Raw genomic sequence first — 14758 nt, 5'->3', positions numbered from 1 at the left:
TTAAAATCATCTTTAAAAAGGGATTATGTGCACTAAAGGTTTGAATTTAGTCTAATTTTTTTACCATTTCATATTAAAGCAGATATTGACCTCTTTTTTTTTCTTCTTTTTTAGGTACACCAGTCAACCGCATACCAATCATGGCTAAACAAGTGCTTGATTTATATGAACTATACAGGCTAGTTGTAGCTCGTGGTGGTCTAGTCGAAGTCATAAACAAAAAAATATGGCGAGAAATCACAAAGGGTCTCAACTTGCCTTCCTCCATTACAAGTGCGGCCTTTACTCTACGAACGCAGTAAGTATATATCTTACTAATTACAAGAAGGATAAATATTGTTTGTAAATAACATGTTGAATTTTCGAAATTAAATAATATGAGATTATAATTAAACAATATGGCTTAGGGGATACATCTTTCGCCTCCCAATGAGGTGACCCTGGTTTGAATCCCAGCAATTGTTAGTCGATACAAATTCCGCATCTAGCTCACACCGACCGCAGTTCTGACGTAAAATATCCTCAGTGGTGGACGGATCAAGGGTTAAGAGTTCCCTTGCCGTCAGGCTAATCGTGAGAAGTTTTCATGGTTTTCCTCTTCATGTAACAAAAGTTCGAGTTACTTCCATCAAAAAGTCTTCTACGAAAGCCAAACTTCTCAATACTTGATCCAGCAACTTCCTTGTCTTCTGGATAGGGTTCAAAATTACAAGACTACGGAGTTGAACATCGTTAGTTGTAAACTCAGAATTGAGTCAGCTGTTCAACAAAGGATATAAAATTAAATAATATTTTGCTGATCTGGTTGATAATTTCTATCGATTGCTTATTGTAAATAAAATAAATAAGTGTTCCTCAAAAATGAATGACATCAAAATAAAATACTAAATTATTGTTTATAATTTTTTTCTAATTGACACATGCATGAATTATGTCCTTCAATATGAATCAAGTTGAACACCTCTCTTTCAAAAACTCCTTATGTATTCGCCAAATATTATTCGCTGATTTAATTCTATTATTTAAAAAACATGGAAATATAGTGATAAGTGATTTAAATTTGAGTGCTTATCTGCTTGCGTCAATTATTATTGCCATTATCTATTGCTTTGAAATAAGATTATGAAGTGGATGTTTTTGTTTGATTTTTACCTGTTAATTTTAAATTTTTCAGTCTTATGCTTCTTTTTTTATAAAATAGTTTAATAATCAGCATTATAAATTTTTTTTTTAGAATTTTTTATTTGTAAGGCATAAAAAGAAAATCATTAATCGTATGATATACTATTTCTAAACCTTTACTTATTGCCCCATATCAAATGTAGTTTGTATTTATTATTATTAACTACAACTCATTTGCATTTCATATGGTTTATAAGTAGTAAACTTTACATTTATTCATACTGAAAACAAAAATAAATTTTCAAATTATTTTTGATAATGCAGAATTTTTATATATATATTTATTGAAGATTGTTTTTAAACTTCCAGCATTGGCAGCCTTTAACAAATGGTGTTGCTTTCACCTTTTTCAGTTTCATACAGCTTTCTTAATCAATTTGGTTTTTTTGTAATTGCTTTTTAACTTCTAACATTGGCAACATTTAACAAATGCTGTTACTTTCCCCTTTTTCAATTTCATGCAGTCCCGCAGTGGACTGATCGTTAAGACACGGTTCCCAGCAGATCACCGAAGTCAAGCATCACTGGCTGCGGTCAGTGTGCGGGTGGGTGACCACTTGGATCAGTCTGCGTAGGGACCGAGGGTGTGCGGTATTGGTCCTAGCTAAACTGTGCTACCGTAAAGTGCTCGACTTCGCGCGCAGGTCGTCGGGCTACCGAAGCGGGGGTGCCATCCCCTCCGCAGAAGATCAAAATTGTGATGGCATGTCTTCGGATCATCCTCCGGGATGTTTCCCAGACCGTCGCCAATAGCCCATTGTGCAGCTCTAGTGCGACGTAAATTAACAACAACAACAACAGTTTCATACAACTTTCTTAATCAATTTGGTTTTTTCGTAATTGCTTTTTAACTTCTAACATTGGCAACATTTAACAAATGCTATTACTTTCCCCTTTCTCAATTCCATATAACTTTCTTAAAATCAATTTGGTTTTTTTCGTAAATTAAATTGTTTTATATTTACTATGAATAACGAGTTACATAATTTCACTTTTTTATAAAGAAAAAAAGAATGATGTAATAATATTGTTTTTGAGAAATAGCTTCCACTCTGTAAAAATTGTGTTTGTTTTGCGATCTGTAATTACGGGGCTATATTGGTGAAATTGTTGATTTATTATCGAATCTCACAATACCGCAGCTCGACGAAGCGGGTGCTTTTCTCCCCCACCGACATTTCGCATCACCCCCATTCCCCCCACTTCGCTTAAAATCAGCTTTAACATCTCATGACAAGTTCGGCCAGTTTGAGATAGCTGCGGACACTCGAATGCCCAGATTGAACAAATACTTTCCATCGCTGCTCCACCCCCGCCCCCTTATACTCGACAATCCTTTCGGATTGTGATTCAAACGAGGGGCAGGAGTGGACTTGTGTGTCCCCCACCCTTAGTGAGAAGGTTAACAATGCCTCCAAATACTGACCCCCCGTATCACCTCCCTTAATTTAACAACATCGCTCTCCCTGTGCGTACGAAATTTAATTTCTCGCCGGTTCATTGAATATCTGAACACAACGCCTAAGCATTAATTAACGACTGATTAAAGCAGGCCTAGTAGTCAATGATTAGTTAAAGCTCCTAATCAATATTTAATTAATTCCGGGTTTGGGGTTTGAAATCGGGGGGACCAGCTTGCCGCATTAATTAGTTCTTGACCCCCTCCCCCAAAGGCATCTCCCCTCCTCTCCAGACGTAGGGATCAGTGGCACTCGCTCCAGCGTAATTAACAGATTTAATCGAGTAATGCGAACATTAAGTTGTGTCCGAGATATTCGGTATTGTGTATGCGTCGGCGCTCTGTTGTTATTGATAAATTTTCCGGACTGCCGGACAATGGCTAAGGGAAGGGGCTGTTGCTATGCGGTTGCCCCGGTGGGAAAAGGGGGTGCCCACGGGGGCGTCAATTCCGTGTACGACTTGCTGATGTCCTGTTATTTCCTACCAAAGAGAGGGGGTGCAGGAGGGTGGGGGAGGGTTGAATTCAAAATTCTAGCTGATTTGATTCGAGTTGTATGTAGTCGGACCTTTTCCTCGATTTTGAATTCTGTTGTCCTCTTATGTCGAAAAGGGCTTTATTGTCTAAGCAAATAGTGACTAGGCTGTCTCCAAAGTAATTAAGTCTACAATTCTTCGGTTTACCCTTTTGGTGAAATACTTCTAACTTAAAGGGTATTATTGTAGACAATGTTTACAAAAAAAAAAACATGGCAACAGTTAACTTTTTCTATTTTTGTTAGTTACTAATTCATTTGTGTTTTAGTTAATTATTTTCTTTTTAGTGATCTCAAGGAATCAATCTTTATTGTTTTTTTTTCCTGCTCTCGTATTCTTACGCAAAAAAGAAATGTAATAAATCTTCTCAAAAGGTATTTTGCGAAAGCTTGGGAGAGGTAATTTCCACCCTCACGCATCTAAAAGTAAAGGACGTTTTGGAAAATAATAAGGAAACACTTAAGGGTTTTTTTGTACCTTGTATGACAAAGTTTATCCACTCAGTAAATTTCATCTTGATTTCGAGAAAATTTTTTTAAGTGAGGAAATTCCCTAACAAAGTTGGATCACCATAATGATATTCTTTAAACAAGTGCGCTGGAAAGTCTTAACGCGCACGTCAAGATGCATTTGTTACAAAATCGGCAAAGATGTGTTCTACACGTTGGCAACAACTTTTCACAGAAATTAAAAGGATGCTCGTGATTCATATTACAATAATAGAAAACATTGATAAAATTTTTATAGGGCCTCGAACTCTTTCGGTGAATTATTTTGGTAAGCACATCTGAGAATTTAAGCATTAATAAAATTAAAATTAGTCAAAGTACAGACAACCCAATGTAACAACTTTAAATATCACCTTTCGGTATTCCTAATCAAACTGTGTAATTTATCAACTTTTGCAAATTTACTGATTACTATGGGAATATTTTAGGTTTAGCTTTTAGGGGCAGAATGAGTCAGAAATGACATATTAACTTACTATTTCATATACCTGAATTTATCGTCCCAAATAACAAACAGACTCTACACCCACTCATGAATGATCTCGGTCTGTAAGGATGCTTTACTGAAAATTCGGAATTATAATATACTAAAGATTATACTCCAGATTAACAAAATAAACCTAACTTGTTTTGAAATGTCTATTTGTATCCTTATGTAACGCGTGTTTGCAGATGTAGCACACGTTATATAAAATGAAATTATATCTAACGGTTTTTTATTTTTTACAGGGCATTCTCAAACACAATTTACAAAACATTATACTAGCTTTTATTTTGATTAAAACAAGTTTCCTTAAACATTGTGGGTGATTGAATATATGCCAGATAGTAGAATTTAAACAATTTTGCCAAACTCACAGCATTAAAATTATACCGATGTTTGAAACTGCGGTCTATAAAATATCTGCTTGAATTTTACGCCTTTCATAAATTTTCTGTTAATTTAATCTCTTTAAGCATACAAAGACCTTAAATTTTAACTATATCTATTTTTTGTTTCTTTTCCCCTTTGTAATTTGGGATAGGAAAGGAAATGAAAATGAGAAAAACCATTTCGCTTTGATTTGGAATAATAAAGTCGGCATTAATGAGAAAATTCCTTGTTTGGCAAGCTCGATACCATGGTAACGCAAAATTCAACCCCTCTAACCCTTTTACCCCATCGTGTGTGGGGCTGTGGGTGAGGCATTAAATAATTCTCCTCTAAATTATGTATTGAATCGATTTGTGTGAAGAAGAGGAAAAAAAAGGTTGCGCTTTTACTTGCTTTAACGACGAGCGACATATTCGATGGATAAATCACCATTAATGGCCTGCATAAGTATTTTTAATGAATATCTAACCCAGCACGGCTTCCCCCCTCCCCTCCCCTACGTGACTGACATACGAGATCACGCGAGAATGCGCGTGACCACGCTATACAACCTTTAATATTTTTTTGTTTTGCATTACTATTTTTGCTACTTACTTAGGTATAAATTTTTTGTCGAGCACGACTTTTCCCTTTCATACTTTAAAATTCCCTTTTATTATTCTCTTTTTTTATCAGCTTCTGATAAAAAGTAATTACTCTTTATGATAACCCGGAGAAAATGTTACTCTTCATGGCTCACTGTGTAAAATGTAACATTGGACTGTGTAAAATGTAACACTTATATTCATGTGTGCAAAACGTAATATTGGTGTTTGTTTGGGGCTTAAGACATACATTTTTAAATTAAACTTCGTTTTTCTTCACCATTTATTTATTTATTAACAATTGAGAACTAATTATATTTTTTATATAATAATTTACAGCTATCGATGCTCAAGTAATGTTTCTAACGAGATCTTTTCCAAAATATTGAAATTATTTAATAATTTGTTGCTTGAAATTGAAATGAATTTTTGAACTGATCCTTAAAATTATCAAGGAATTAAAAAAATTGCTCCTCGTATTGTCCCTGAAATTAATATGTAATTAAAAAGTAGGTCAAGCAATTAGAGAGTTACTCTTTAAAATTAACAAATCGGTCTTCATAGTAAACAAGTGAGTCTTTGAAATTAACAAGTTGGTCTATGAGACATTCCAGGAATTATTGATGAGTCTTTGAAATGAACAAGGAATTAATAAGTTGGTTCTTAAAAATACAAGGCAATCAAAAATTCGGTTCTTCAAGGTATTAAGTAACTTCTTACATTAAAAGGGATTTTTAAATAATAGTTCTTGAAATTAAAATGTCTTATTCTGATGTAATATAAGTATTCCGATTCCGCCTCCCCTCCCCCTCAAAAAAAAAAAGGATTACCGGTTACATTTTGAGGATAAACATTAAGACTATGTTCGACCTAATTAGCAAAAGTATTCTTCTATGTAAGGATTAATTATTAAAATATTTAATTGCTAACCTCTCAATATTTTCAGCTGTGTTCACAAATTTAAATCTAGGAATTCATTTTAAATATTCGAAATATGCATTTAATTTAAAAAGACAAATGTTCATAATATAAAAATAGAACTTTAATGAAGTATTTTCAATGATTTCCTTCCTATCAAATTTATTTATCTTTTAAGGAATTTCGTTTTCAGTAAGGCAATTGAAAATTATTATGTTCCTTTGATTCTTCTAGCATTGTGAATGTATTTAAAATCAGTTCTTCTCTAAAGAAATACTGTTTGACTGAATACCATTAATTGGTATTAACGGAAAGAAACATTTCCACCTGAGTTGGAAAACCTTATTTATCACCTGTTACAAAAAAACAAACAACAACAACAAAAAAAAGTCAGTGGTAAAAACTGAGGTAGACGGAAAAAAAGGTCCCGGAAAAGAAGGTACGGAAAAAAAGGTCCCGGTAAAAAAGGTCCCTGGAAAAAAAGGTACGAAAAAAAAGGTCCCGGTAAAAAAGGTACCTCCATAGGGAAAATCTGTAGGGATATTTCCCCTCTCGCTTTCTGGGCAGTATGAATGCTTCTCGCTGTTTCAATGAATATTCTTTTTATCTGTAATAATTCAGATTCGATCATTGAGGTAAGGAGAAAGGTAAGGGCTGGTTGTATTACGCTTTTTTTTAAAAATTTTATTTCATTTATTTATTCTTCTTTGATTATTTTTTAAAGCGGGAAGATACTATTTAAATTTTTCTATAATGTTTTAATTTTACTCCCCCCCCCTAAGAGTTTCATGTAGCCTGATAACACTTTTTCAATAGAGTTAAGATTCCCGGTAGAATCATGATCTTAGAAAATAAACAAACAATTTTATTGAACATTTTCATATTTAATTAACTTTTTAAGANCAAAAAAAAAAAAAAAAACATGCACTGAACAGCAAAAAGCGCTTCAATCTAATCTTCTCATTTCAAATATTTCCCCCTACAGAATTTTCCCTACACAGGTACCTTTTTTTTCCGGGGAGCTTTTTTTCCGGTACCTTTCTTTCCTAGAATCAAAAACTGAAGATTGAATTTCTTTGATTTCGTTCTTTGAACATTTAACTATGCATCGTATGCCTTCTTCCAGTTTCTCAATTAAAATTTGTTATTTGTGCTTTTTATCTGTGATTGGGCGTTCACGCTCCGTGCATCCAAGAGGCCTGGCTGTTTTTCATCGACAACGCCTGATTGAAACTAATTTTGTCTCATTAAAGATTTGACTCATTCTGTGAGATTGAAACAGAAAAGATGAGAACACCCATAACTCTTCTTCCTTAAATGATACAAAGTGATTTATTTGACAGGCTGTCGAGGTAGGCGACCAATACACCTTGTTGGACTTGGTGACACGCAGTGCTTGTTAATTCTGGTTTTTCAACCCTCCCCCTCTTTCCACGGTTATAATGGTCTTTGTTTCTACCCACCCCATCTATTTTTCAGGCGATTTTATTTTTCACAGTCGAACTCACTTCATGCGACTTTTTTTTTCTTATAACTTTGTAACCGATTTTCAGGATGGTAGTCCTGTACAGTAGCTTTTTGTTACTTTTTCGTTTCAAAGATGCCAGTTCAGATCCGAGGGGACAACCTAATTTAATCGTTATTTTAAAACAAAAGGTTCTGATTCTTAGGACGAACACCTTCGCTCGGCGTTGAAGTCTCGCTAGTGCTCCAAGTCGACGTCGGAAAAAGTGATTTGTTGGGATCTTCGAGCTTGATTGCGATAAACAATACAAAGGAAAAGAAAACTATAATATTCTTTGGTTGCTTATGAACGAAGTAGTTCTTTTCATATTTTTTTTTTTTATGAACTATCACAACTTTAAATAAACACATAATTGAGTCCGTAAGCGAGTTGCATATTTAACGATTTTTTTTTAAACGAAAGGTTCAAAGAAAAAGATAAGTTTCTCTTCAAATTACAAAGAGTAATTTAAAGAAAATAATTTATTTTCAAAAAATTAGTTTTAGATCAAATATTATATTTTATATTTTGTAGAATAATGCTTGAATTTGTTTTTTTAAAAAATAGGAAAATTTATAATCAACAGTATTCTTCCTAAAAAAATATTTCATTTGTCTTTCATAAGTAATGAAACAAATGCTACTGAGTAATTTTTATAGAATGAAACTACAATTCATAAATAATTTAATAACGATATTTGTTTACAAATTAAATCAAAAATCTGCATTTCCGGTATGTAAGAAATAACTAAATATATGCAATTATGCAGATTTCTGTATTTGATATTAAGCGATAATTAGCTTAATTTTATTTAAAAAAAAATTTGATCTATTCTGAATCTGAAATCTATTCTGAATATTAAGCTATAATTAGCTTAATTTTATTAAAAAAAAAATTTGATCTATTATGAATCTGAAAGAGTGTAATTTCGAGATAATATTGTGTCCTACTACATCATTTATTTACAATCAATATTTGTTTTAATGCCTTATTCTGATAAATACGTTGAAAAGTTTAATTGGGTATAATATAGCCTACGTTACAGGTTGTGTTGTTCCTACTAAATTTAACCTATGAACGGCATTTNACTAAATATATGCAATTATGCAGATTTCTGTATTTGATATTAAGCGATAATTAGGTTAATTTTATTTTTAAAAAATTTGATCTATTCTGAATCTGAAAGAGTGTAATTTCGAGATAATATTGTGTCCTACTACATCATTTATTTACAATCAATATTTGTTTTAATACCTTATTCTGATAAATACGTTGAAAAGTTTAATTAAGACAATTGTGTTAAGTTATGAATACTGTGAAAGTTTTCTTTTTAACAACAAATCTATAATATATTATTTCATCAGTTTTTTTTAAATCAAATTTGAAAAAAAAGTGAGGAAAAAATAAGTCTATTCCTTAAACCCAAAATCATTTAAGACAGAAGTTTAAGGGGCACCCTTTGACCATCGTATGAACTACAAATTCTATCATTAAAATTTTATTAACTTAATTACTTGCATATTTAGTTTAAAGAATACGATAATAACTCACAAGTTTCAATGGGCAAATGTACAAGTTTATTTTAATTGCAAATATTTTTTTTCTCATTAAATTTAGCTCCCAGCTCGACTCCACGTCGAAATCAAAGAGAAGCAGTTTCAGCAGTTGACCTGTTGCTGACCAATCGCAACAGGCCAACAGGGGTTTGAGCTTAATTGCCCCTAACGTTTATCTACACGAACGTGTCCAAACGAATCACCTCTTAAGAAACAACTTTACAGAAAATGGTCTGTCATCATTCCGATTTTTAAGTGCAAATCTGTTTTGTTGCCCAGTATAATCCCACCACAAACGAGCAAAATTGTACCACCGTAACGATATAGTTCAATAATGTTATCTTGGTGGTAACGGGTACCTGGCATTTTCCATATAAAAGTCCGACGTGAATCTGGCTGCCAACTGAACTCGTCGGAAAACATCATAAAAGTCCACTGCGACGATGTTCACATATCATGTCCTCTAATCCAGGTTAATCGCTGGCTACATTGAGTTGCCGTGATCGGAACACAACTGACAGACCGGCAAGGTCTGTACAAGGTATGAGTTGAAACTATGGTACCCTTGGATGTAGATAGCTGACAAGAGACGTCAGATGCTGGGCTCAGTCTGCTTCTTTTGGCAGTTACTACCAAACACCGATTTTTATTCGGCGTTGTAGTTCGGGGGTCATCTTTACTGTAATTGACATTTCCATCATCTTGGAACTGTTGCTAAAGCACAGAGATCACAATTTGCGCAATTCAAAGTTTCTTGGATACTTCCATCTGAGTACGCCTACATTCCATGCGAACTATAATTCTACCATGCACAAATCATCCATATGTGTCCCCTGTGTCATCGAAACTATTCGGATATGGCACTCAGCGGCTTACAGAACGCTTATGACCAATTTTATTTCTTTGTCACCATTCCTTATATACTCCTTTAATTATATTCTCATTATTGTGACTTATCTGCGTTATATAATGACTTCCTGTCATTTGCATTTTTTTTTTTTTGAAGAAGTGTGTGATAGTTCTACAGGTGAAATATGATCATGAGTATTGTTTGTCATTATCGAAATTATATTTGTCCTTAATTTTCAGTTATTTTGGTGACATGGGCGTCGTAGGAAAAAATTACCATGGAAAGAAAAAAAAAACAAAGATTAACTTTCCTGCAATTATTATACATGCATATTTTTCCTGTTTTGAAATATTCTATAAAACTTATTTTTTTTAAGAAATGGGAAAATGAAAACGTAATGAGTAAAAATAGAAACTATTTAATGCAAAGCTATTATATTTTTTAAGTGAAAATCGCCTTGTTATGAAACCAAAATTATTATGGAAAGGCTGAGCTTCATAATACCTAAAGATCATAAATTATATCATTTTGCGCATCTTAAAAACGTTTTAATCCTATTTGTTACAAATTTCTTATCACATTTTAAAATTTTTTTTAAAAATATAATAATAATAAAATTAGGCTTAAAACAGGTTAGTTTTTCATCAAATATGAATTCTTAGTTCTTTCTTACACATTATTTTCTTAATCCAAATTCTTTTAAAATAATATCTTAGACTTTTTAAAAGAAAACATTCTTACATAGCAGCGTTCTGTGAAACAATACCGACCGTTAAAATCCTCAAACAAGATGGTGATTCGCGCCAAAGCGGCATTAAGAACCATCAGCAAACGACAACAGGGGTGTTCTGAATAAAGATTTAGGAACAAAAATATAAAAAAATCCCCGATAGATAACGTGTCAGGTATAAATTAGACCTATTTTTACGAGACTCATTCGAGGGGCATCACAAACTCGTAACTTCTTCATCAGAGCCATTATAAAACGGTGCCAAAATACATCCGCCGCCATTATAAACGCGCCAGCTCTCTCAATTTATACCACGCTAATAAAGCGACTAATGAAACCATTTGAAATCCCCACGAGCCTCAGCGGAACGTCTTAAATCAGAATTTATATCCCGTGACGGTGGACTTAAGACCAGCTTTTAATGCTACCAAACTTCATTAAAAGAATCGTCAAGGCTTCGATTCATTTTGGTTCATCCCCATCTTACGATTTCAGCCCTTTGCTTTCTTTATCTTTTGCTTTTATACCCGAAGAAATCAATTTCTTTGCGGTTTCTTCCCCCCCCCCGACAGGGCAGGATTACCGCCGGGTTTGTCGCCGGAAAATTCGTCATCTTTTAACTAAGGATGTGTTGATGAAGCCTGTTGTTGAACAAGAGTGATTGTTCTTGTTGGTAACCATCGACGATGCTGCAGACGTTGATTAACTTTTTGAGAGAGGCATAGCAATTAATACCTGTTTGTTTTCAAACGTACTTTACATCTTAGTTTCACCTGTTGGTGCAATTCACATCATTGATGATTTGACTAGTATTTTAGTATGATTTTATTTGTATGAATAGCTTTTGTTCAATGCTTTTTGCTATCTGATATCCATTTCCTGATTTTTAAACTGATTGCCCTGTTTTCTCTCACAGAATATCATTTGAATCTGGGACTAGATAATAATTTTACTATCTTCAATTACTTTCTGTTTTTATTCATTTTTTTATTTTTATTATTGGTAAAGCCAATAAAATGTTTTCCTAATATCCTAAGAATTGGAGCGCTTTTATTAATTTTATTCCTTTCAATAAATAAATAAGTAAATCTGAGCAAAATAGGAAACTGATCTCTCATTTAAGACCCTGCTTACTTGTTAAAATGTGTTACTAAATGGCGATCATTTGGAAGCTTTATCTGAGCCTTTCAAGTCCTTTCAGAGACTTACTTAATGCTAGCTTTAATTCATTTTTGTCAATTCGTCAGAGCTTCGATACATTTTGGCTTATTCTCATCTTAGGATTTCAGCACTTTGCTTTTATACCAGAAGAAATAAATTTCTTATCGGTTTCTTTCCATTGTCAAGTTTGTCCCAAAATGCTCGCCAGAGGCTTTAGCATTGTATAACAATTTAAGACTTTTGTACTTACTTTTGCTTCACTTGCTAGTGCAGCCCACTGATTAGACTGCGTTTTAAAAAATATGGAAAAAAAAAGTTTTTTTCTTCTAAATTTTGTATTCGTTTTTTTATAATATTGTTTTTAAAAGTGAATTTGTTTAAGTCTCTATTGTTATATATTAAGTTTTAAATACATACTATATGTTTCTATTGCTTTTAGCAGTAGTAATTTTTTACCAGTTAAGCAAAAGGTATATATTTTACATAAATTATTTTATTCTGATATTTATTCGTATAATTTTTCCATTTTTTTGTGAAAGAGAGTTTATAGTATATCCTCAGGTAAAAGAATTTTTTAATTAATTTCTATGTGATGGATTCCTGTGTTTTTATATATTTGGTATTATAGTTAAAATGTAAAATTTGGGATAAAGAACGTATTTTAAATATATTTATGACACGTATTTCAAAGAAATAAATAAGATATTCGGATGAAAATGCATGCTTATTTTTGTGCTAAATATTTCTGTATTTTTTTGCAGATATATGAAGTACTTATATGCTTATGAGTGTGACAAAGAAAAACTGAGCACTCAAGATGAGCTACAAGCAGCTATAGATGGCAATCGCCGAGAGGGACGACGTGCAGGCTACAGCCCTTACGGAGAGTTGGTCCCTGGTCCCCCAAGGAACTCTCATCACCAGCCTCTACCTTCACACACCTCACCTATGAGTCTGGTGTCACGGCACATGAACGGACATGGTCCGAACCCAGGACTTACATCTAACAGAGGCACGTCGTCACCTCTACCACTCTCCTATTACACACCACCACCTCAACATAACAGCACGTCACAAATGCCTCTCAATTTGGCACCCCCTCAAGAAAACGGCATTTACAATAGCAATCATGCACTTTCATCAGGTAGGTTCTCTAATGTCATTTACAATAATTTAGCCCTACAAGTACAACAATAACAAACACCAACATTCCCTTTTTAATTTATTATTATTATTATTTGAATTTTATGTAGTACATAAATCCCTACAGGAAAATGATTTGCTTCTGTTACATGATTATAAAAACGACAATGTGTGTAGAAACCAATGCACTAGAATGATGTGCTTCTTTGAAAGAGGATTTTTAAAGCATCCAGTTTTAAAAATACTTATGCCAATTAATTGATGAAGTCATGAAATTCAAATGCAGACGAAGACTTTACTATGTAAAAGTTAAAATCAGAAAAGCAAATAATAATAAAAATAAAATTAAATAAAATTAATCTCTTTATGTGTATTTACATTAATCTGCAAAGAATGAATATGCCAATAAGATGCAGTGCAATTTTCAGCTTGAATCCTTTAAGTTCATAATTTAAACCGGCTTCATTACTAAACGAGACCTTAAAGTTTGATCACATTTTTTTTCTTAATTTTATATACAAAATTTCTAATTTTTTTTTTGTTTTTAAGTAATTTTTGTTAAATAAAATAAGCAAAAATAAGGTATAACACAAATAAAGACTGTAGATTTTGAAAATAAATGTAAAAATGTCTGCGCTAGTTACTTTTTCACCTCTTTATTCCAGAAGCTACTCCTGTGTGTTATTATTCATTTATGATGGTACGAATATTAAGAATTGTCGAAATAATCAATTATTGACGTTTTCCTGCGATTCCAGAGATAACCCTACGTGCAATTACTATTGCTGTTCTCTGTTGCAGCGAGTTTTATTAGATCCGTAATTTCGAAATTCACAAATATAATTTTAATATCTATTCCTAACAGAGAACAAATGAATCTTAATTTTAATCCTCATCATGAATCTTAATCGGGAACATTTTTTTTAATCCTCACCTCTACCCCACTTCAATCAGTTTTTTTTTCATTTCATTTTTGAAAAGACACTAATATATTTTTGAATGGGAGATTAAAAAAAAAATCTCTCACAGAGTGTCTTGATGTTGTGTGACGACAATAAACCTTTTATTTATATCCATGAATATGTCCAATCTAAAATAATAGATTGCAGGAAATCTTTCTAGAGTCAACCTGTGTGTCTCATCGCATTTTGGCTCCTTCTCTAAAATAAATTACGCCGCTGTCTTCGTTCCTTCATCTAATGAAGATGAAGTTGAATTCGACACGCCACTGAATCTGTGGCGATTTCCCCGTGATGGCCCATTGTATTCCACACGCCCCCTCTATCTTTCCAATTGCAATACCTCCTCTTCTTCCTGTTTGAATTCATCGAGCCGATTGCGTTTTTAATATCTCAAAATTAACCTCCCTTAAATCATCACTCATAGTTTGATGTTGAGTAGATTAAAAAAAAAACATGATTTAATGCGAGTTTAAACAACATCCTGTTACTTATTTTTAAATAGTGGTTTTAATTTGCTCTACATGTTGCACATTTCAGTCAATAAACTTTTTTTTTTCAAATTATAAAAATTGAAAGTACAGTTTTTTTTAAATAGACAGACTGTTTTTAATAGACTGTTCATTACATCTTGAGTCAGTCAAATAAATTATAAGGGAAATGTTAAAAAAAAAATACTTTATTTTATTTACTCACCTTTTTCTATTTTTTATTTATTCAACAAAATGCTTCACATTTTAAGCTTGGATTAGTATTCACTGTTTTTAATTGATCTATAAAGGGCCGTTCAACT

At 32.8% G+C, this 14758-nt stretch overlaps 1 protein-coding gene across 3 annotated transcripts in view; it reads left to right on the top strand.

Moving 5' to 3' along the window:
• Nucleotides 1-14758, top strand: part of LOC107452032 (AT-rich interactive domain-containing protein 3C) — a 172154-nt gene that overhangs the window by 130532 nt on the left and 26864 nt on the right. For all 3 annotated transcript variants that reach the window (XM_071183474.1, XM_071183473.1, XM_043039632.2), the window contains 2 exons: nucleotides 115-298; nucleotides 12625-13007. In XM_071183474.1, coding sequence (XP_071039575.1) covers nucleotides 115-298; nucleotides 12625-13007 — 567 coding nt within the window. The remainder of the gene's footprint in view (nucleotides 1-114; nucleotides 299-12624; nucleotides 13008-14758) is intronic.

Source organism: Parasteatoda tepidariorum, chromosome 7, assembly GCF_043381705.1.
Source record: "Parasteatoda tepidariorum isolate YZ-2023 chromosome 7, CAS_Ptep_4.0, whole genome shotgun sequence".
Taxonomy (NCBI): Eukaryota; Metazoa; Arthropoda; class Arachnida; order Araneae; family Theridiidae; genus Parasteatoda; species Parasteatoda tepidariorum.
This window is presented reverse-complemented; position numbering and strand designations above follow the sequence as displayed.